Source organism: Chelonia mydas, chromosome 7 (assembly GCF_015237465.2).
Source record: "Chelonia mydas isolate rCheMyd1 chromosome 7, rCheMyd1.pri.v2, whole genome shotgun sequence".
In the NCBI taxonomy this organism is placed as follows: domain Eukaryota; kingdom Metazoa; phylum Chordata; order Testudines; family Cheloniidae; genus Chelonia; species Chelonia mydas.
This window is the reverse complement of record NC_057853.1, coordinates 105,016,966-105,040,237: the sequence shown is the minus strand read 5'-3', so window position 1 is coordinate 105,040,237 and position 23,272 is coordinate 105,016,966. Positions and strand designations below refer to the sequence as shown.

Genomic DNA, 23,272 nt, shown 5'->3' with positions numbered 1-23,272 from the left:
CATCTGGCCAGGAGGGGGCGCTCAGTGGTAAGCAGACTCAGTAAATAGATAATTACATTTCAAGTTGGCAGTGTTCAATTAAATATTTGAACATGATCTACTGGTAAGAGGTTTTCACCCTATTCCCACTAGATGAACACACTTGCTTAACTTTAAGTACAAGAGTAGTCCTCAAATTCGTAAGGGAACTCAACTGAATGACCCATGCTTAAACTAAAGCACATATTTAAGGCTACAAGATGAGGGCCTTAGTGTTCAGTACCACAATTAACTACATTAAATAAATTGAGGTAATCAATAAAAGTGACATTGGTCTCATTTAAATCAGCATTTTGTCTTGTCGCCTCTTCTTAATGGAATACATCAATGAAGTATGTAGTAAGAAAAATTAATATCTAATATGCTTTAAAATATTTTTAAAGAAAATTTAACATTCATTTTGTAGACATTTTCTTCAATTTCACAGACTTCAGATTATTGAGGTATCATATATTTGTGGTCAGGGCTTTCCTTTAACCAATTTTAGGTAATTATTTATTAATCATTAAAGCCGTTTTGTAGAGATGCTCTTCCTTTCTTAAATTTTGACATAGAAAATAAAAAAACTATACAGATTTCATGGTAATTGTATATTAATGTATGTATTTAACATTCTATAATCTGCATTTCACAATCAGTAATAGCTTTCTTGCTGAAATTTTTTTTTTTTTTTATTAAATGTAGAATGGATATCCACAATGAAATGGATATACTTTTCCTTGAATTCAGATTTTGTCATCCTTATTCATGGCAACAGGTCCTTAACTCATCAATTAGCCTCACTGCAGATAGTAAACACCAAAGCTGAGTGAATAAATGACTTTTCAGTTCTTTGGCCCTTCCAAAAGATAACGGAACAATATAATTTTGATTCAGATTAAACAAAACCAAAAATTGAAAACATTTCAGCAAATTGAAAAAATCCATTCCAGCTCAGACAAAACATGTTTCACTCTCTCCAAAACATTTTGTTTCAAGCATTTTTAATGCAATAGATTAACACAATAGGAGGAAGAATTGGTGGTGGTCATTATGAATTGCCACTATGAACGACGATGAATAGCCAGTGGGCCAGAGAGAGACAATAACTTTAGCACCTGGTAGTTAGGGCACTCACATAGGATGTGGGAGACCCAAGTTCAAGTCCCAGCTCCACTGACTATTTAAAGCTATTTATAAACTGCTTCAACAGGACAGATTGAGACACCCACATCGGAGTATCCCATGGCCCCGTGGCTAGGCCACTCTCCTGCAGTGTGGGAGAAAAAAAGACAGTTACTTTTTCCGTAATTGGTGTTCTTCGAGATGTGTTGCTCATGTCTATTCCACAATAGGTGTGCGTGCTCGCCACGTGCACCGGTGCTGTAAGTTTTTCCCCTAGCAGTACCCATAGGGGGAGCGCCCCAGCAACCCCTGGAGTGGCACCTCCATGGCGCCTTATAAGGGGAGCTGCGCACTCCCCCCACCCTCAGTTCCTTCTTGCCAGACAACTCCAACAGAGGGGAAGGAGGGCGGGATGTGGAATACACATGAGCAACACATCTCGAAGAACACCAGTTATGGAAAAGGTAACTGTCTTTTCTTCAAGTGATTGCTCATGTGTATTCCACAATAGGTGATTCCAAGCTATATCTGTTGGAAATGGGTAGGAGTTTACAAATTCCCGGGACAGAGTACGTCCCTGCTGAACCCGGCGTGATCCCTGGTTTGGGAGACGATCGCATAGTGCGAGGTGAACGTGTGAACCGAAGACCACACGGTGGCCCTACAATGTCCCGGATGCGGACGAGGGCTAGGAAGGCAGCCGACGAGGCCTGCGCTTGAGTCGAGTGCGCCTTTACAATCAGTGCCGGGGGAACACCTGCCAGATCATAACAGGTGCAGATGCATGAAGTGATCCAGTTGGAGACACGCTGAGTGGAAATCGACCGACCCACCCCTCATGCGCTCAGCCAAGGCGACAAACAATTGCGAGGACTTCCTGAACGGCTTAGTCCACTTGAGGTAGAAAGCCAGAGCCCTTCGCACGTTGAGTGTGTAGGGGCGGCGTTTCTCACTGGACGTGTGAGGCTTGGGGCAGAGGACCGGCAGGAAATGTCCTAACCCAAGTGATAGCCGGAGACCATCTTAGGGAGGAACGCAGGATATGGGCAGAGCTGAACCTCGTCCTCATGAAAAACCATGCATGGGGGCTCCGAAGTCAGGGCCCTGAGCTCCGAGACCCTCATGGCCGACGTGATAGTGACCAGGAAGGCCACCTTCCATGAGAGGTGAGACCAGGAACACGCTGATAGCGGCTCAAATAGGAAAAACTTTTTCACTAGGAGGGTGGTGAAACACTGGAATGCGTTACCTAGGAAGGTGGTAGAATCTCCTTCCTTAGATGTTTTTAAGGTCAGGCTTGACAGAGCCCTGGCTGGGATGATTTAATTGGGGATTGGTCCTGCTTTGAGCAGGGGGTTGGACTAGATGACCTCCTGAGGTCCCTTCCAACCCTAATATTCTATGATTCTATTCTATGAAATGGGGGCCCCTTGAGACGGGACACCACCAGGTTCAGGTCCCACTGTGGGACCGGGGCCTAGCATATGGGAAAGACGGTCCAACCCCTTGGGGAACTGGTCAGTCGCAGCATGGGGGAATACTGTGTGCCCCTGCATTGGCAGATGGAGGGCCAATATGGCTGCCAGGTGCCCCTTGACTGACGAGAGCGCCAGGCCCTGGGCTCTAACGTAGAGAGGTAGTCCAGGATAAGCTGGATTGGGGCAGCCACTGGGGAGACACCATTCAGCCGCCCATCTGGAGAACCGAACCATTTTGCCAAGTAGGCGTGGCGCAGAGGGCTGTCTGTTTTTCAGGAGGACATGCTGGACCTTTTCTGAGCACGTCCTTTTCCCTCTACCTAACCATTGAGCAGCCATGCTGTGAGATGGAGAGCCGTTGGGTTGGCTAGAAGAGGTGCCCCGGTCCTGGGAGAGCAGGTCTGGGTGGAGTGGCAATGGCTGCGGCAGAGCAACCGCCAGGCCTGTGAAGGTCCCGTACCAATGTAGCCTGGCCACGGGGCAACCAGGAGGACCCGTGCCTTGTCTGTCTTTTTGGGGTTTTTTTTCCCCCCATGACCCTGCTGATCAGTGGGAATGGAGGAGAAGGCATAGAGAAAACTGGTCTGACCAGGACAGGCAGAAGGCATCGGAGATAGCGCCCCGTCCCAGTCCCCGCCCCCCCCCGGAGAAGAACTGGGGACAGCGCCGGTTCTGCCGCAGCCCCACATGTGGAAGAGCTGGTGAGCCATTTCCGGGTGGAGAGACCATTTGTGTTGGGAGGAGAAGTTCCTGCTGAAGCGATCTGCCCATGTGTTCCAGGCACCTGGCAGATGGAAGGCCCTCAGGCAGATGTCGTGGGCTATACAGAAATCCCACAGCCTGAGGGCTTCGCAGCAGAGGGCCGGGTCCCACCTTGCCTGTTGATATAGAACATCAAGGCCGTGTTGTCCGTGAGGACCTGGACCACCTTGCCCTGCAGGTGCGAGCAGAAGGCCACACATGCTAGGCGTACCGCCCTGTGTTCCTTGACGTTTATGTGTAGGGACAGATCCTGTGCCGCCCACAGACCTTAGGTCTGAACGTTCCCCACGCAGGCCCCCCAACCCATCGGACACCAGCTCCAGCGTCCTGTCCCGGAACAGGACCCCATGAAGCATGTTGCTTGGGGTGGACCACCACCGCAGTGAGGCGATCACTGAGTCAGGCATGGTGAGGACCTTGTCCATCCTGTCCCTGGCCTGGGAGAACGCTGAATGGGGCCCCTCCAGCTCTGGCTGGCCTCGGAGTCTGGTGTGGCGGACCATGTACATGCACGCCGACATGTGACCCAAAATCTGGAGGCAAGCTCTGGCCATAGTCACCAGAAACCTTGTGACTGTGTCGATGAGCCCTTTTAGGGTCTCGAACCTATCCGGTGGGAGGGAGGCTGTGGCCGATGAGTTGTCCAGGAGTGCCCCATAAACTCTATGCACTGGACCGGGACTAACGTGGGCTTGGCGTCGTTTACCAACAGGCCCAGGGCGGAGCACATGGACAATAGAAGCGTCACGTGATCCCTCACCTGCGACCGGGAGCTGCCCTTGACCAGCCAATCATCCAGATACGGAAAGGTCTGGACCCCCCAGCACCCGAGGTAGGCCGCTACCACCGACATACATTTTGTGAACACCCTGCGGGCAGTGGATAGGCCAAACATGAGGACCATAAACTGGTTGTCATTCTGCCCACCAGGAAACGGAGGATGTGTCTGTGCCCCTCAAAAATGTGAATGTGGAAGTATGTGTCCTGCAGATCGAGGGCAGCGTACCAGTCCCCGGGGTCCAGGGAGAGGATGATGGAGGCCACTGAGACCATGCGGAACTTGAGCCTCACCATGAACTGGTTTAGATCCCGCAGGTCCAGGATAGGCCTGAGTCCTCCTTTGGCCTTTCAACTGTGACCACTCCGGGAGGAAAGCACACAACCAATTGTAGAAGGGAAGCTTCATGGAGGGGGGGAGCGGGGAAATCCCTGGGGAGAACTGGCAGGATGCCCCCGAGCGTCCCGTCAAAACCGCCTTTTTCCCCACCTGTTTGCCCTTGGAGGACCCAGGTTGCGGGGCAGGCTGTGACTGCCTCTGAGGGCACCTTTTATAGACCCTCGACTTGTTATAGGCAGCCTCGTACTTTGGCTGAGTGGGAGCCTGTTGCGACCCAAACCTAGAGTTGGCCAAAGCCGGGACATAGAGACCCAGAGTCTGAGGGGTGGGCTGGGCTCCTTCATGCCATGCAGCTTTGTATCCATTTGCTCCATAAACAGAGCTTTGCTGTCAAATGGTAGATCCTGCATGGCAGCCTGCGCTCCACTGGACAGCCCAGACAGCAGGAGCCACGACGCCCTTCTCCTGGACACCGCTGAGGCCCTGGAGCGTGCTGCCACGTCTGCCGCATACGAAGCTGCTTGCAGGGATGGTCTGGCAGCCGCTGTACCCTCCTCTACCAGCACCTTGAACTCTTTCTTACCGCAGTCCTAGAGAGGATCCTTGAACTTGGGCAGGAAACCCCACAAATTGAATTTGTACCTGCCCAGGAGCATCTGGTGGTTTGCCACCCGCAACTGAAAACTCAAGGGAGAATAAAGCCATCTCCTGAAAGAGTCCAGCCTCCGCAAAACTTTATTTTTTGGGGTAGGAGCTGGTTGGCCCTGCCGCTCCCTGTGGTTGATGACTCCAGGGAGTTGGGTGCCGGGTGGGTGTAGAGGTACTCATGCCCCTTGATGGGTACAAAGTACTTGCGTTCCGCCTTCTTAGAGATGGGGGCCAGCAAGCCGGTGTTTGCCACAAGGCATTTGAAATTTTTGCCACCATTCATGGAGGGCAAAGCTACCCTGCCCAGTGCCGAAGAAGGCAGCACGTTGAACAGGGCATCCGAGGGCTCCTCCAACTCCTCTACCTGGAGGTGGAGGCTTGATGCCACCCTTTTAAAAAGTTTTTGATGAGTCCTAAAGTCCTCCTGCGGGATGGAGTGGGGCAGGGCAGTTATTGCCTCATCCGGGGAGGGCGAGAAGGCCGGCACGGTGCTCTGGGTGTCCGCCGGCACTGGGGGATAGATCAGTTGGTCGGACTCTGGGCACGGTGCCGAGGACATATGTCACACTGACCCCCGTCCTCGGAGGTCTGGAGAGGGAGGCCAACGGTGCCTCTGAGGCTCTGGCTACCGAGCAAGCCCCCACTGGGGGCTGTGTCGGGGCCACAGTGCCCACTGGTACCATTGGGCCCGCCACGGGGCCCGGGGCCACTGCACTGGCTGCGGCACTGACAGGCCCTGGTTGTTCGGCCTGGCTGGCCTGTCCCATGGAAGGGCGACTACAAGCGGAGGCCGGGCTGACAAACAACCTGCCGCTGTCTCAGGACCGGGAGGAACAGTAGTGCCGGGAACAACATTGCCCACGGGACCGCGACCTTAATGCGGAGGACTGGTACCATCTGTAGCTGCTGCTCCGCGATGGGCTCAGACAGGCGGACTCGCGACTGCGAGGTGCCGGCGATCGATGCCCTGGGCTGCGGCGGTGTTGCCTTGGCCGAGTCTTGGAGCGGGATTCAGAGTGGGAACAGTGTCGACGTCCGTGCCATGACCAGCCGTGGTAATCCCTATGAGACATGGACCTCTGGAGACATCTGCCTCGGTCCCGTCTGTACTCACTCCGTGACGCAGACCGGTGCCGAGAGTTTCAGACGGATGGCACCCACCCAGACAGTCTGGTGGGAGTTGAGGGCTACGCCCTGAACTGTCGCTGGGTGGCGAACGGCGTTGGGAACGTTCCCTGGCCTGAGACCGGTGCCAAGCTGGGGGCGACTTCGGAGAACCCAGCGATGGCTTGCCCCTGGAGTGTGGTGCCAATATCGGCAGCGCTCCTGGTACTGGCATGGACATGACGTCCCAGGCCGCTTGCAGGGCCTCCGGCGTTTCCAAAGTGGCTGGGCTACTCCGCTTTACGCGAGTCGGAGGCCTTGAGGCCGGAGGGGATCAAGGACTACCTGACATGGGTCTAGTCTCTGCCCCTGGTTTCCCTCGCTGCCGCTACAAAGAAGGCGTTTCCTTTGCCTTCTTGTGCCCCGTGTACAGGGAGCGGTGCCGACTGGTCGAAGGCGCCAGAAAGTCGCCGCGGTGCCCGGTGCCGACTTGGAGCGGCACACCAGAGTCGGGGTCAGCGCCGACTCCATCAGAATAGCCTGGAGCCTAATCTCTCAGTCCGAGGTTTAAACGACTTGCAAATCTTGCAACGATCACTGATATGGGTTTCTCCCAAACAGCTTAAACAGTCTGTGTGCTGGTAACTCCTTGGCATAGATTGCCTACAAGTGTTGCACGACTTAAAACCCAGGGCATGCCCTGGCCCGGGCACTCTAACTGAACAGCTAACTAACTACAGGTACTAACACTGAACAAACAAAAAGTTCTGGGGACGAGCTACAGCAAAGCTGGAGTAGAGTAGTTCCGATGCACCTTCACTAGCGGCAAGAAGGAACTGAGGGTGGGGGGAGCGTGCAGCGCCCCTTATACTACGCCCTGGAGGCGCCACTCCAGGAGTCGCTGGGATGATTCTCCCTAAGGGTACTGCTAGGGGCAAATCTTCCGGGACCGGTGCACGTGGCGAGCACGCACATCTATTGTGGAATACACATGAGCAATCACTCGAAGAAGTTCCGATACCTTCTCCACATCAGGCAGAGTGAGGACTTGAACAGGGGTCTCCCACATCCCACGTGAGTGGCCTAACCACTGGGCTAAAAGTTATAAGGAGAGACCATCACCCCACTTCCTTCCTCTTCACTCACCTCTTCTCATTTTGTGAAGAGCATCTTAATCCTGACAAAAATTTGTTTGTCCTATACTATTTGTTGAATTTGTATCAAATTTTTGAGTTTTGCTCAGCTGAAAAATGCATTTTTTGACAAATAGTTTAGTTGCTGAAAAAAATTTACTGAAGTATAGTAAACACTGAAATCAATGAGACTACCTGAGGAGTGAAGGACTACCTCACATGAGTAAGAGCAGGTCTGCACTTAAAGAAGTTAAGTGAAGATGCTCTTACACCAATGAGAGCGCTTCTCTCATTAGCATAGGTAATCCACCTCCATGAGAGGCTGTAGCTATGTCAACAGGAGAAGCTCTCCCACCAACATAGCGCTGTCTACACTGGGGGTTAGGTGGGCATAACTACGCTGCTCAGGGGTGTGGCTTTTTCACACCCTTGAGAAATGTTATACCAATATAAGTCTGTGGTGTAGACCTGGCCCAAGAATGACAAAATCTAGTCTATTGTGATATAAAGCTTGATTAATAAAAAATAAAAGCCTTCACTTAAAAACTCAATTTCCTAATCCAAATAAAAAGATGAAGCAAATAAGAAAACTTCAATTTCAGTATTGTCTTCCCTCTTCTAAATGTAATTCTATATTTTCAATCTACATGGAAATTTTATAGCTGCATTTAGTAGACAATGCTGAGAACGTTCAGAACTTAAGCTAAATCTCGAGTAACTACATAAAGGGATTTTTCCCCTAAAAGCTTCTCCCTCATCAAAATTAAACAAGAAACTCTTGCTTAATATCTCCAGTATAAGGTTTGGTTTGAAATACAGTACACAAACTCAAATTTAAGAGCAAATATCAATCACTACTAACTGAAGATCAAAAATGTTCTCCTCTTACCTTAATGCAGAGTAGACTCCCAAAGATAGGAAAGTATAGTCAGGATCATAGTACAGATACACAGAGGACACACAGTATGGAAGAACATCAATTACACCCACAGCAATTATCTTCCCATCTAGCCAATACTGCTGGTGAAAAGAACCATAACCACAATCAGGACCACTGGGAGGATTCTCTGCCTAAGGGAAACAAACAAAAAAAAAAGGGATAATTAGTGATTAAACAAGTTTTCTGTATAAACAAAACTGAAAAAAAGATAGCAGAGAACACCACACACAATGCAATCTTATTCCACACTACACGGGATGGACACACAATTTGAAGACCCTCCACTTCCATACTACTTTTGTTCTCTATCACTATTAAACAATAATGCAGTGTGAAATCTCCAGGAATACCTAAAATCTTGACGTATCAAAATCAAATAAGATGGACAATCAATTCCTGTTTTGAAAAAACATGCATTTCACAGAGTTAGCTTTATAGCTTGCAAGATGGTGTCAATGCATGGTTCTCTCTATAGTCATGATTATTAGTCTACACTTTCTGTACCAAACATCAGAAAAGTGATTCTGCTGAAATTAGGAGAAATCAAAATTATCTGCGTTTTTTCCAGATTGTTTTATGTGCAATTTAAAGCGGTATTGCAAACGATGCTTTTCCCTGATATGGCTGTGAGTCTTTTCCTACTTCTACCTTTATAAGGGACATGCCACCAAATGTGTGTGTTATTTAATGATAGCTCAGTGGTTTAAGCACTGGCCTGCTAAACCCAGGATTGTGAGTTCAATCCTTGAGGGGGCCATTTAGGGATCTGGGGCAAAAATTGGAGATTGGTCCTGCTTTGAGCAGGGGGTTGGACTAGATGACCTCCTGAGGTCCCTTCCAACCCTAACCTTCTATGATTAATAAATGCTTTATATTTCTTCCACTGTCATTAATATCCTCTTGTTGATTTGTTAAGAATTTATTTTTAAAAATCGTATGTAAGTTCAGGGTGCTGAAGAACCAAATTTAAGCTTTGTAGTCTTGCTTACTGTATAACAGAAGATAATTCTTGTTGGACTAAGCACTTAGAACTGTAAGCAATGTTCTTAGTTTATTAGCAATGGGGAGCAAGAAATAAAGCAGGAAAGGTCTGTTTTGACTCTTTTCCCTTCAAAGAAAGAAAGTGTGCAATCTTATCTTAACACCATGCATTGTTAAATAAAACAAATAGCTATTTACGATCTGAATACATGTAATGATTTTTGTGTAATATATAAAGGATCTAGCCTTAATTATTAAAGCCACCATTTAGACTGAATAGGTCCTACAGGGATCAAAGAATTTGTCAGAAAAAGCTATGATATAGGAGCACATCCTTGAACTAGTGATATGATGTTAGTTTTGCAGTTGCTGGAAAGAGATTAGATTTACCCCTCCACGTCTGCTTTATGATTATTGGAACAAACTCATTTTTCTATAACAAGAAGCTCACTTGTAATCTTGTTCAGATGGGGAAAAAAAAACCCATAGTTCTTTTCTGATCAGTTGCTGGTATAGATTACCAATTTCAATGATACAAACTGACTCAAGGCTTCAATCGTGTAATCATGTAGCATAGCACAGAGTGCTATATTAATATGAACAATTCTGTCTAAATGTCTAGGTTTGGGATTTCTATTATTATTATTAAAACTAATTCGAGGACTTATTTTTTGCTTCTCCCATTTTGGAAAAGTCAAAAATGTTCAGAAGTAGGACTCTGAGGAGCTCTTCTCAGGACTTGTCTACAGTGCCCCATTGTTCAGACTACAGGGGAATAAACAGCACTGTACACCAAAGGGCTGTTCTGTAACTCCCCTGTGTGGACACCAAGGGCAGAACTAAAAGGTTTGTTTGCATTAATAGAGTTCTGTAAGAAGGGCAGGGCAGTGTAGCCATAGCCTCAAATTCCCACAGGTGGTCAAACACATATACATTTCCCCTAGAGGACGGTTGGATGCAGGTCCAACATTGACTCATGCATCTATCACAGAGTGTTGCTAGCTAGGTTGTTAAATGCATACATGAATATATTGTACAATATGGGTTACTGTCACTATGAGAACCTTAATTATTACTTCATATTCTCTGCCTTTTGGGTTTAAATATGTAACCTTGGTGTTACACTACATACGCTACTAACAAGTTGTGTATACCTTACTGTCAGTAACACTGCTACACCGTTCTGATATACTATTTGCATTTTAAAAGGTCATGCTCTCTGTATGTTACCTAGGGCTTCCATTGCAAAATTATTTTCAAGGAAAAGTGCCAAGTTCAGTGAAGCACAAACTTTGAAGATGAGTATTCTGCTTTGTGGGGTTCAAAAAACAAACAGGAAAACAATCTTGGCAATGTGCTCTCATACTTAGAGTACAATACTTAAATTCTAGTAACACTTTTTGCTTTACTACAAATTGTCAGGATTTCTGAGGATATAATTTATGGTTTTATGGCAAGTATGTTTTGAGTATGGTCCCAGATCAACCCACAACTAACTACGATGCAGGACAAGATTTTGTTCATGCCTCTTCATTTAACATATTACTTTCAGAATATGCAAAAAGAAAAGGAGTACTTGTGGCACCTTAGAGACTAACAAATTTATTTGAGCATAAGCTTTCGTGAGCTACAGCTCACTTCATCAGATGCATTCAGTGGAAAATACAGTGGGGAGATTTATATACACAGAGAACATGAAACAATGGGTGTTACCATACACACTCTAATGAGAGTGATCAGGTAAGGTGAGCTATTACCGGGGGCGGGACGACCTTTTGTATTCCAAGTACCAAAAATGATTCGTTATGTGACTTAGGCCAGAGAAATTCCATTTCTCAGTTTTATCTTTAAAATTGGTACAATACTGCTCTCAGACACGTATTGAGGCGCTTAATGTTTACAGTAATTTAGAGTATTCATAGTAACTAGTGGAGAAACTCAAACTGTAAAGTATTTGTTGCGGAAGAATCTTCAGAGCTTATCTTTTTTCTCAGCTCTCTAAAGAGAGGGCAGGGCAGGGTGGTTGGCTGTAGGGATATAATTTATTGTTGTTGTGTGTTTGTATAGACAGTCTAGTATGCAGATTAGGTAAGTATCTAAACCCAGAGACTAGTTCTTCAAACTAAGAAGAAAACCATCTTCTAATTAAAATGTATTGCACAACTGACTTTGGCATGACATTTTCTTTACCGTTTAGTTCCCTTTAATCCTGAATTCCACAGTGTTCAACTTAATTATCCATCTTGTCATGTTTTTCACTGAACAACAAGTTCTTCAGAAAGAACTACTTTTCACTCAATAAATCTGATATTACCTTCTATTGCCAACTGTTTTACATTACAAAACAGAAGGTGGGTTTAAGTGAAGAATTTTTATACCATAGCCTAGACTGAAGAGATGATGGTCAGTCAAATTTATTTTGATTGGTACCATATGTCAAAAATTAGTCACATGAGCAAAAATAATTTCAACTGACTTGTTTGGTAAAAGTGACTGAATTGTTCAAACAAGTAATTCCAATGATAAAGACCATGCAAGTAGTGTTTACAATATGACCATTTATAAAAGGCACAAGAGAAAGTATTTGGCTATAGTTATTACAAACTAAATGCATTGAACCAGAGCTAAGATTGGAGTACACTAGCAAGATTAACATCTTATTTAGGAAAGCTGCATGCCCTACATCTATATTTTCAAAATATTCCCCCATTTTCCAAAAAAATTATATGAAATAACCTTGTTAATATTAAACCTCTAAATGGGACAATTTCAAGATTTTAAGGCCTAAAACTCAGATGTTTCTCCTTGCACAGATTTCACCAATTGCTTTTTCAACCAATAACTGCAGTGTGGTATTACTAACACTAAATATGAAACTGACAGCTTGTGTATCAATAAAAAAAGTGGACCTCAAACTATAGTGCATATACACAGACTTGTTTCTATGCAGATCAGTTATGTTTTTTCTTATATAAACTATTTGTGCATGCAGCAGCTACTCAAGACAAAAAACAAGTTATTTCTATATTATATCTAATGATTAATTCTTCATTAGGGATTATTTTCACATCCATGTCCCAAGAGAAAGCAACACTACTTTAAGCACCAGCTCCTCAGGTGGACCAGAGCTCTTCTTAACACTTTCTGCAAGCAGTCAGGGGTCAGTTTAGCCATTATTTCAAGATAGAACAATCTGCTCTAATTTGTGCTTGCTCTGATGTTCCACTGGTCCAGCATTGTTGGAGCATCACGCTCTTGCCCCTTGCATGCACTCAGACTGCACATCACCCTTTCAACAGATATTGATAAGGCCCTCAGCAAGAAGACATGGACTGAAATATATTAAGAGCAATAAGTTTTTCTATTTTTGTCTTATTCCACCAAGAGAGGTGCAATAGAGGTGCATTTCTATTTGAAGAGTCACATCCCAGTACCTTAAATTTAGCAGAAAATGCTGTTTATGCTTTTGCATTACACAGCTTCAGAAATGAGTACTTGTGTTTCTTCTAAATTAAACTGCTTCTAATTTCTTCACACTTTAAAAAGTCAATCTCTGTGAAGCAGTAAAGTTGGAAGAGTAAACTTTTATCCACATGCAAAAAAAGTCTAAACTTAAATATCTGAAGTTAAAAACTGTCCAACAGGATTTGTTGAACTTTCAAAGTATAGCATAGAGTATATAGAATAACATTTCAGCTAACATGCAGTTATTTTGTGAAGTAAAAGAATGCCTGTGTGTGCGCAGATGGCAGCGAGTAGAGGGAGAAGATGCATATACATCATCTCAACCAAAATGAATCAATGAACCTCCGCAAAAGAAGATGTCAGATGTCAGGTACAGTATTTACTATTTATACCTTAAGTATTCCCACTATTAATTCCCACCAATTCAATTATTGTAAAATATTATAAACAAATTCTATTTTACAATGAATATATTACAGGCATGCCAATAATTCCCAGCAAAGTTCTGGAATCTACATTATATTAAACCAAACCTCACCAAACAAAGTTTTATTTTACACATTTCCTCCTTTCATGCAAAGTAATCTTTTGTAACATATTGTTCCCCACACTCCCCAATATCTTAGTGAATGCTCAACTCCATTGAACTTGAGGTCTTACTTGTATTAAGTTCCATCTAGTGGCTTTTCAGGTATAACAGATCTAGAATACTAAGTCAATGTGAAATATTGATCTGTCCCTCCAGAAATGGGTTCATAGCACCTTGCAGTATTAAAGTGTCCTTCTGGGACAATGTTTGGCACTCGCTATGCTAAGTACACAATAATTGACATCAGGTGATTAAGATATATCGTACAGGGCTCACCTCATCTACCAGAAACACTGCACCTTAACTCTTATTCCACAAAAACTCTGAGTTATTCTGATTACTACAAAAAGTGCCACAGCTTCTAAAATTAACGAGCCAAGAAATCCAATGTCAAAAGCACTCTGTTGAAACAGTCTGATGTTAGAAATAATATTCCCCTAGTAACGCAGTTTAAAATATTTATGCCTTCAGGGTTTTAATAAGAGGGTGTCTAAAGACAACATGGTCCAAGTGAAAAAAAATGGGGAATTAAAAAGCTAACAGTGTTTTTTTTCCCTCATTTAATAAATTACATTAAAAAGAAAAACACCAGAGGAAAAAAAAGCTAAACCTCAAGCTGTGAGAGAGAATCACAACACAACTAGGTATGCTGTGATTAAGGGCTATATTATTAAAACCCCAGGCCCTCACAAGTCTGAGGCAAATGACCTTGAATGCTACCTTTTCTTCAAACAAGATCTAACATTTGGATTATTTTTATTATGGTATTTTAAAGGCAATGGGCTTGATTCAACCCTAGGTTAGTAGAACATGGTGCAAACTGTTGGGTGGCCTGGCTCCAGGCCATCTGGTACAGCAGGAGCTGCTGGTATCTTGTACCATCCCAAGCCTTCGGACACCCACCCCTTCTCACAGGGTGCTGTACCCTGAGTTAACAGACACTGACTCACAGAAAGCAGCATAGTTTATAATTGAACAATTCATGCCCCACCACTGGCCATTAATTAACCTCTGCTAATATATCCTTATTTTATTATCTAGTGCAATACATTTGACAGTTTTGTTTGCTGTTTTTTAGCACAGGAAATAATGAGAAAGAAAAATATACAAAATTCAATATTTATTTAGTTTGAATAGATTAGTTGAATATATTCTTGAAAATGTATCACATTTTAATTTAAAAAACAGGCAGGGAAAAGGGTAAAACAGTCCCAGGAAGTTTTTTGTATCAGCTAAACATAAGAAGAGAGGCAGAGTGATAGAAATAAGAACGTCCTATTACAATATTCTCTGCAGCAAATCTCGTTTAAGAGACCAACTAAGTAATTTAAATCCCAAAACACAAGAGTGTGGGATATCTGAATATACACCATACTCCCAGTGAACAAGTTGAAGTTTTATACAAAAACAAGCAAAATTAGTTCTCCCCCGCAACCCCGGAGGAGGGTTGAGGCTACCAGGTCTCAAATGCTAATATTAGGTATCAATATGAAAAAAAATCAAGGCTTCATTGGTGTGAGAATTATAAAGATTTATGGGTGCAACGGGTGCAATCAAAAATGTAGATTTAAGAACTAAAATCAGGACCAAAATAAAAAGATAAACTAGCTTATATCATGTCAAAAAAGTACAATAAAATGTATTTTTGTTACATATTAATTGCACTTATCATTCAACTAGCTACCTATTCTATTAACACCAGAGGGTTTGATTCTACTTTGACCTCATACCATACTGGCTATAAACTTTTACATCTCAATGTTTTATCATTAGTGCTTTAAATCATATTTAATATTAACTTATATCACCTAATACAAGGATCGGCAACCTTTGGCATGCGGCCCGCCAGGATAAACTCCCTGGCGGGCCGGTTTGTTTACCTGCCGCATCTGCAGGTTCGGCCGATCACAGATCCCACCGGCCGTGGTTCGCCGCTCCAGGCCAATGGGGGCTGAGGGAAGCGGCGGCCAGCACATCCCTCGGCCCACACCGCTTTCTGCAGCCCCCATTGGCCTGCAACGGCAAACCACTGCCAGTGGGTGCTGCGATCGGCCGAACCTGTGGATGTGGCAGGTAAACAAACCAGTCCAGCCTGCCAGGGAGCGGGCTGCATGCCAAAGGTTGCCGATCCCTGATCTAATATATTGTATTGATCATAAGTCCAGTAATACAGTGGAACATGTTTATAGTAAATTGTTATATTCAAACTTCACTTATGATAGTCAATGTCCCAGATCGCTTGAATGCATGTCAGTCACTTTCACTTTTCTTTTAGAAGCTTTACTTTATTTATTATTATTAATTTGTATTACCAGGGCACGTAGGAGTAATGGCCCCGGACCCTATTGTGCAAGGCACTGTACATAAACAAAACAAAAAGATGGTTCCTGTCCCAAAGAACTTACAATCAAGGTAACTGTGTAGTTTTACTCCTATATAGTCCGGTCACTCTACCTATTCCTGATGAACCTTGAAGTACAGCAACTATCACTTGCCAGATGGAATGTAACGTTAACCATAACAATTAAGGGATCATACGTTCTTTCTCTTCTGCTTTGGATGTAAAGACGAAGGTGAGAAGACAAGTCTATACTACTCATAAAGGGAAAGGAAAGGAAGAAATCTCTTGTTTCTAGTCTAGATACAGTTTTCCCTGGGGTCAGTGAATTTATGGCTTTCAAAGCGCCTCCCCAGTATTCTGTGAACCTGGTAGCTAGCCACGCTCTCAGGGGTTCTAGAGGGAATCTTTTGCCAGGTGTGCCCTCGCTTTTTATTGGAACTCTGCTAATGCTGGAGTTAACTGTGTGTATGTGGTCGGGAGAGGGTGGGACAACTTAAAGGATCCTGTATGCTATCACACTAACATTATGCCCATTTACTAGTCAGACTGAATTACAATATGTCGTAATTTTTAATTTCTTCAGTTTTGGTGGCTTTGAACAGTCATGCTCACTTCGTCGGTTGATGCAGTGTACGCTATATATTCTCAACAAAAAGGTCACTGATAAAAGCAACTCTGGAATATATTTGAAAAATGTAAATCTTTGCTGGTTTTCTTGTAGCTGATAATAATTCTCTATACCCACAAGGAAATAAATGTGGAATGACTTCACAGTTTGGCCAAATATTTTTATTTCCCATTTCTCACAATATGAACGACTGAATCAAACGTCAGCACTCATATGAATCCTTATAGGTTTCAAGACTGTTACAAGCTTTAAACTGATTTTTAATTAGCTATGATAGCTAAGCCTCAAAGTACCACAATTTTATATATAACCTAAGAAGCAAACTCGCTGCAGTATGTAGCAATTATTGGATGAAACCTAAGCATACAATCTGAGGTTTGCTTGCCAATGAAGAAACTATTTTCTCTAAACAACCTCAGTAAATGTACATTCAATTTTTTTTCCATGAACCAGTATTGAAGAAATTGTAGTTTTCCATAATGAAATTAAACAGAATTATTCACACTTTTCTAGGAAAAAAAGAGAACTAAAAACTAAAGTAAATTGTGAAGATGAAAAATGAATGTCACCCTAACAATAATGGGAAAAATATTGGTGTCTTAAATTTACCAATCCTGGATTCCTCAGGGGAAATATTTTTGTTTTAAATAAAGGGTTTCTGCTTTCTTTTGAAAAGAGTTTGCTAATTTGCAAGCTCTTACTATTAGTGTATCTGAAAAGCAATTGGGAGTGCTAGCAGTATATAAACAGTGTATCCAACATCAAAGGGAAAACGAAAAATGAGCAAGACATGCAGCTTGTAGTCATGCACTTTGTCATGTGATCCTGACAGCTCTCACACGCTAAATTGGGTTGGGATAAGGAGATAGCAGGGCCCTGATCCTGCAAACACTTGCACATGTGCTTAGCTTAATGCACTCTGAACACTCCCATTGGAGTCAATGGGACCACTCACAACACACAAAATTACTCAGGAATTTATATCTTTGCAGGATGAGGGCCTTGGATGGGAAACCAATTATTATATCTTTGTACCAAAAAGCATTGTACTCAACAGCTCTGAAGTGAGGATTGTATATGCTAACGTTCATAATCTCTTGCATTTTGAATGTGCCCTAGTTTTAAAATACTTACAGCAGAAGAGTGGAATGCTATGGGTTCTATACTTATGAAGATTTTCGTAACAAATGATTTTGAGTTGTTCATTTTGGAACACTAAGTTTCCCTGAGTTTGTCCTCTACAGATCAAATATGTGAAAATAGACTGCTGGTCTTTAATCAAGAAAGTTTTTTGAATGTTTTTGTACAGTTCTATAATAATATACCTATTAATTTTATAACTAAAATTTATAGAGCAAATTACTACTTACTTTTTAATTTGATTTCTCTTGCCTACGTTGGGACAAAAAGAGAGAATGGACATACCCTGACTGAGGTAAAATTTGAAAGCTACCTTCAGAAGAAAACAATGTAGTTGTCCAAATATGCTCATGTCTTATTTTTAAGGTTCCTTACACAAGTGTAGCTCTCTCCTCCATCAAGGAGGCACGAGTAATAGCCATTAGAAACTCACTTTAATAGATAAAAACTTAAGGTTGAAGATTCAAAGGGGAAGAGAGAAGGTTCTCACAACCTTTGTAGGACTAAGGCTCCCCGGTGAAAGGGTCTAAGGTAAGTGACTGCCTTAAGTAATCTATTGAAATGCTGCAAAATTTTGGCAAGTATCTCAAGTAGTGAATCTTAATGGACCCAGGATACTTTATCAGACTCTTCTTGTAAGAACTCCTAGAAACAGGAATAAATTCAAAGAAACTGCTTAGTGACACCTTGTCACTGTTGATCCACAGTGAAAACTGTAGAAAGCTGGCTGATGACATCATCAGTGTCCAAAGGTGGCTGGTGCAGAGCCTGCTTTTGCATTTGCTTCTGTTGGCTTGAAAGTTATGACCCTGGCTCCCTTGATTTTTTTCTCTTGCCCCAGCCTACCTGGCTTGGGCAAGGGGGCTCTGCATTGGCCCTGGTCCTCCCGAGGAAAGGGATGCCTCACCTCTTCACAGTTCTGCATCCTGGGGCACTGGGAAGAAAGGGTGGTCCCAACGAGGCCCCATCTTTCCCCCCGCTCTCAAGTGCTGCAATATCTTCTGAGGCTACTTCTGTTTTAATTTGATTTTGTCCTTTTACAGAGGCTTGTATAATCCTACTCAGTTTATTCTGCAAGATTCTCATACCTTTTTTAACTTCAGATAGAATGACATCAAAAGTCTAATCCATTGGTTGGTCTAGTTACAATGTATTTAAGGTAACCTCATCCCATCAGAACTGAACAAATTAAGTCCAGCAGATGACATCATCTGTATGTGGGGGGAAAAGCAAAGGGTAAGATCTTAAAAGGAAAGAACTCACAACCATTGTCTCCTCAGCTGTAGTCACTTAGCACTAAAACTGGTTAAATGAAGAGTTAAAGATGATGACCACCACACAGCTGCTACACAGCAATGCAACTAAAGACAGGGAGAACAGAGATTGAACAAAAATTTGATGGGCTGGATAAGGAAGGTGAAAAGTTTTTGTATTGATTGGTCTTGGCCTTGTGACCAACAAAGACAGGAAGAACAAGGAGTTTTTATGGATACAGACTAACACGGCTACCCCTCTGATAGAAGACAAAGAAACTGCAGAGAAAACTGACATTTAAAAAAATATCAGTTATTTTTATCACAAACTGTAACTAAGGGCTAACAGGATATAATATAGAATTACCTTATACACCAATCCCATTAATCTTAGTTTTTCTAAAACATCAGAACTTTATTGGCCAACAGATGTTTTCTGAACAGCATGAATATAAAAGGTCAGATATAAAAATATTAGAATTTCTGTTGGAGCACAAACTTTTTGTTAGTTCTATTCTTCTAAAATATAAACCACATATTTTAAGCACTGCATAATAAATCAAACCTTAAATTTAACTTCTTAAACAGTAACCCATGACTTTTGGGGGGTGGAGGATGGGGACTAACTAAACAGCATGTTTAAATATTTTTAGAAGGGGCGGTCGGGGAAGAAAATAGTTGTCCAGCCAGCAAACCAGCTGTCACAAGCACATTCGTTCCTCACCCTGAAAGTTTAGCAAAACATGTAAGCTGTGCCTGCTCTGAAAGCTAGCTTGTCTGGTGCATTTTAGAAGGTTGATGGCAAATCCATTGTCAATGCTAGTAACAGGTGTCTTGCATAAAGTTCTGAACCTGAAATGAGGTGATGAGACAAAGTGAGGGAAAGACAGGGCAAAGAGAGACCATAAAGAAGTAACATAAGTGGCCTGGGAAGAGGACAGATAGGAAGGCTTGTAAAATGGGGGAAAGCAAACCAATGAGGGTAACAAAAACATAACAAAAACCTGACTAAGATTTGCTGATTACCAAAAATCTATTTAACAATTATGCTTAATAAAGATTTGCCAACATCACAAACATTTGGAACTTCAGAAGATCGTTTACTGTAGTCCTACTCTTGTCCCCAATCTTGGTATTTTTGTAAGGTAAATTCTCATTTCTGTGCAGAGAGGACTTCATGTACAAACTCTTACTTGACTTTGCAACTTTCTGTTTTAAGAGCATTGAATTTTCTCCAAGTAAACACCAATGAGTACCACAAGAGAGTGTCATCACCGATATGCTTATTTCTACTCACTGAATAATTCTCAGCTATTCTGCTAATATTTATATGGCAGATTGCTGTGCATTGTACCACACCATCAATCTTGCTCTTGTCTAGACAGACTGAGAAGACACCAAAATCTTTAGCAGTGATAAAGAGCTGAATGTTTTTTATATAGTCTTAGCGGGGAAAATAGGATGGTTCTCTTTACAGAGTTGTATTTTTTGCTAGAGAGTTGTCTGTTCTTCCACTGTCACCTATTATATCTCGAAGGAAATAATATTTTAATTCATGTTTAAGAATTGATGGCAATACCTCAAGACTGAATTAAGTAATAAAGGAAGGAGAAATAAAATGAGTGGGAAGACTATTTTAATATAGGTACTTGCTGCAGCTAATACAGATTAAAAATTCAAAACAAATTCAAACTCACATAAGGTTTAGTTTTGCTTTGAATTTCCCCCCCCCCCCCCCCCCCTCAAAATGGAAGAAGCTGCATCCTACTGGATTGGATTGTGGAAATCATTTTAGAATAGAGAATTTCAAGAATCCTTTGGCCTCAGATATACAACCCCTTTTATTTAACTTCATCTAATTGAAGACATCTGTAAGTGGTGCCACACAAAATTTAATTCAAGCTTCTAAATGTCAATAAAAAATGTCTGTAAGAAAGAATACTAGCATAAACCTAGCAGGGAACTGTACATCAGCATCTATGTAGCCATACAAAATTAGAAATATAATGGAAATCTGCTGCCTGACTTGACGAGGTGATAAAAGCCCTTTTCCTATAAAGTCTAATGAGCTCTATTAGTCTTCAGCTTGCAGGAATGTAAAGGAGGTAGATTCAGCAGAGAAAAGTAACAAACCTTCCACACATGGCTTCATTCAAACTGCAACATATCAAATTACTGGTGTAATTACTATAACCTGACAATTTCATTGCCATCATGTGGTCGTTAACTCTTTAAGACATACAACAAAGACAGTACCACATTTTTGTTTTCCAGTATTTGTTCTGGAAATAAAGTAATCTCAATCATCATTCCAAACTGTGAACTCCTTTCTCAGTTCTTAGTCACTAGTCCTGGACTCCTCTTTAGAACAAAAGCAGATAAGATTAAAAAGTGATGTGTTCACTTAATTTTCCTTTATTTCACAACAGACCTGTTTTTACAAACAAACTGCCAAAAAGGGAGAAAATCTTTCTTAATGTTGAGTTTGCTTTTTGATCATTTCTAATTTACTTGTATTGACATAATAACCCAAAGTATGACATGAGATTTTATGCATAGCCTCTTTCCCCCTGCCCTTCCCCCCCCCCCGCCCAAAAAATGTTTTTCCATCGTTTTAATTCTTAAAAGAAAAAAGGATATTAAACAAACTGAGGCTGACAGATTAGCCATTTTCCAGAAACCTACTAGTGAACTTATTTTAAACCAGCAGAAGAGCCATGTAACAAGCATGCATTTAGGAACCAGCTAGGGGACTAGCTGTCAGGCTGTGATAAAAACTTCTGCCAGCAATGAGAGCAGAGGAACAGAAAATTGGTGATCACATATAATCATAAGCATGTGAGCACAGTAAAGATCTTAGATCCTGTTAGGCCCTGTAGACTACTGTGCTTTCAACATCTTGTGAAAATTTTCACTTACACAAAGATTTTCCTGGTAACAGCCACCCTGGTTTGGCATGCAGGCCCCAACATTAAAAGAGTGGATCCTGAAAAGGTTAAAGTCTTATTGCACTTTGTCACAACAATGGATTGAGATGAGCAGAATAAAACAGGCGTGCTAGCCAAACTTCTGCAAAGCCAACTGATGCAATATCCAATTTACCATTTGCACCCCTTTTAAGCAAAAACGAGGATGTCTTATTTTAAAAAAAGATATCTTTCCCAGACCTAGTGAGCAACAACAACCTTACTATACGGCGTGTCCTCAAAAGTGCCTTAGGTCTGTGCACTGCAGATGGAATCTTAAGGAAGGCAGAGAAAGGATTTTGTTGATGGCTGAGGAAGTTAATTGCAGCATAGAACCAAACAGGCATGTTCCTCAATTATTAAATTTATTTGTTTATTTATTTTGGATTTGTACTGTAGTAACAGAGCCAGAGAATCAGTTCAGAGGACAAAAACTAGACACTGAAACTGATAAACATTAACATAATCAATTTAAAATAAGAAACAGAGCTCCTCACTTGTTAAAACATCTTTTGTAGGGACAAACACTCACTGAGGCTTGGTACATTACTGTCGAACATGTTTCATAATTAGTATATAAAGTAAGCCTGGTCTTTAGAATACCAAGTGTCCTAAGCATTGAATGAAATGTCCTATGTGGGGGTCAGAGAAAGCACATTAACACAATGAAAACTTTAGAATTTTACTTAACTTCTGCCCCTTTAGTCCCCCTCAAAATATGCCAAGAGATCTTGCTGGACTGGCAATGAAGCTGATGTTGCTGGAATGCAGGGACAGAAGGCCCTACCCTCTATAATGTTGGAGGGGCACTAATGATGCCCTTAATAATTTGATACCTTTCTCTCCCAGACTATGGATAGATTCTGCGTTAGTGACTACTACTAAAGAGAAGAGGGAAAAAGATAGCATGGCATCCTAAGATAGTTATAACATTCAATCAGATACCTGGCCATTATTTAAAAAGCAAACAAAAAATATCCAACCACGATTTTTTAACATTAACTTAAATCAATCAGAAATTTACATGTCTTATTAGCCTTTCATGACCTGATTCTAAAGTCCTGAAGAGCTTTGCTTGACTAAGGGCTTCCGGGTTTTGCCTCTATTTATGCAATCCCCAATACTAAAATATAGGTGTACTGTGCACACCAGAGTCAATGGTTGGGTTTATCAAAAGAGCCTAAAGGAGTTAAGGCGACTAACTCCCACTGAAATTCAAAGGAAGAATGTGCCTCTCCCATAGGCTCCTTTGCAAATCTCAGCCTATGTCCCTTACAGATAGTCCTCTTATTGTAACATCTAGATAATGATCTGGTAGAAGTACAGTTTACAGAAGGCAAAAGAAACCAAGATACGCTGGAATTAAATCATTTCAAAGTTTAGAATTAAGATTAAATTCATACCTCAAGTGGAGAATCGCAGAGGAATCTTGTGAACTGCATTGGAAGGATTTACCAGAAGCATAGTCGCCCGAGGATGGTCAGAACAAACAACAGAGAAACAAGAGAATGTTAGCATTGAAGTTAAATTTTCTCTATTAATTTGAATACCCTGAAGTTTATGCAATCTCTAAGAATACTTTGT

The 23,272-nt window shown here is 42.3% G+C and overlaps 1 protein-coding gene across 15 annotated transcripts in view; it reads right to left on the bottom strand.

The window, feature by feature from the left end:
- ATE1 (arginyltransferase 1) overlaps nucleotides 1–23,272 on the bottom strand; it is a 202,141-nt gene that overhangs the window by 125,009 nt on the left and 53,860 nt on the right. For 14 of the 15 annotated variants that reach the window (XM_037904825.2, XM_037904819.2, XM_027826612.3 and 11 more), the window contains 2 exons: nucleotides 23,092–23,124; nucleotides 8,275–8,456 (listed from right to left, as the gene is read on the bottom strand). The exons of the other annotated variant lie outside the window; for it this stretch is intronic. In XM_037904825.2, coding sequence (XP_037760753.1) covers nucleotides 8,275–8,456; nucleotides 23,092–23,124 — 215 coding nt within the window. The remainder of the gene's footprint in view (nucleotides 1–8,274; nucleotides 8,457–23,091; nucleotides 23,125–23,272) is intronic. 15 annotated transcript variants of the gene reach the window in all.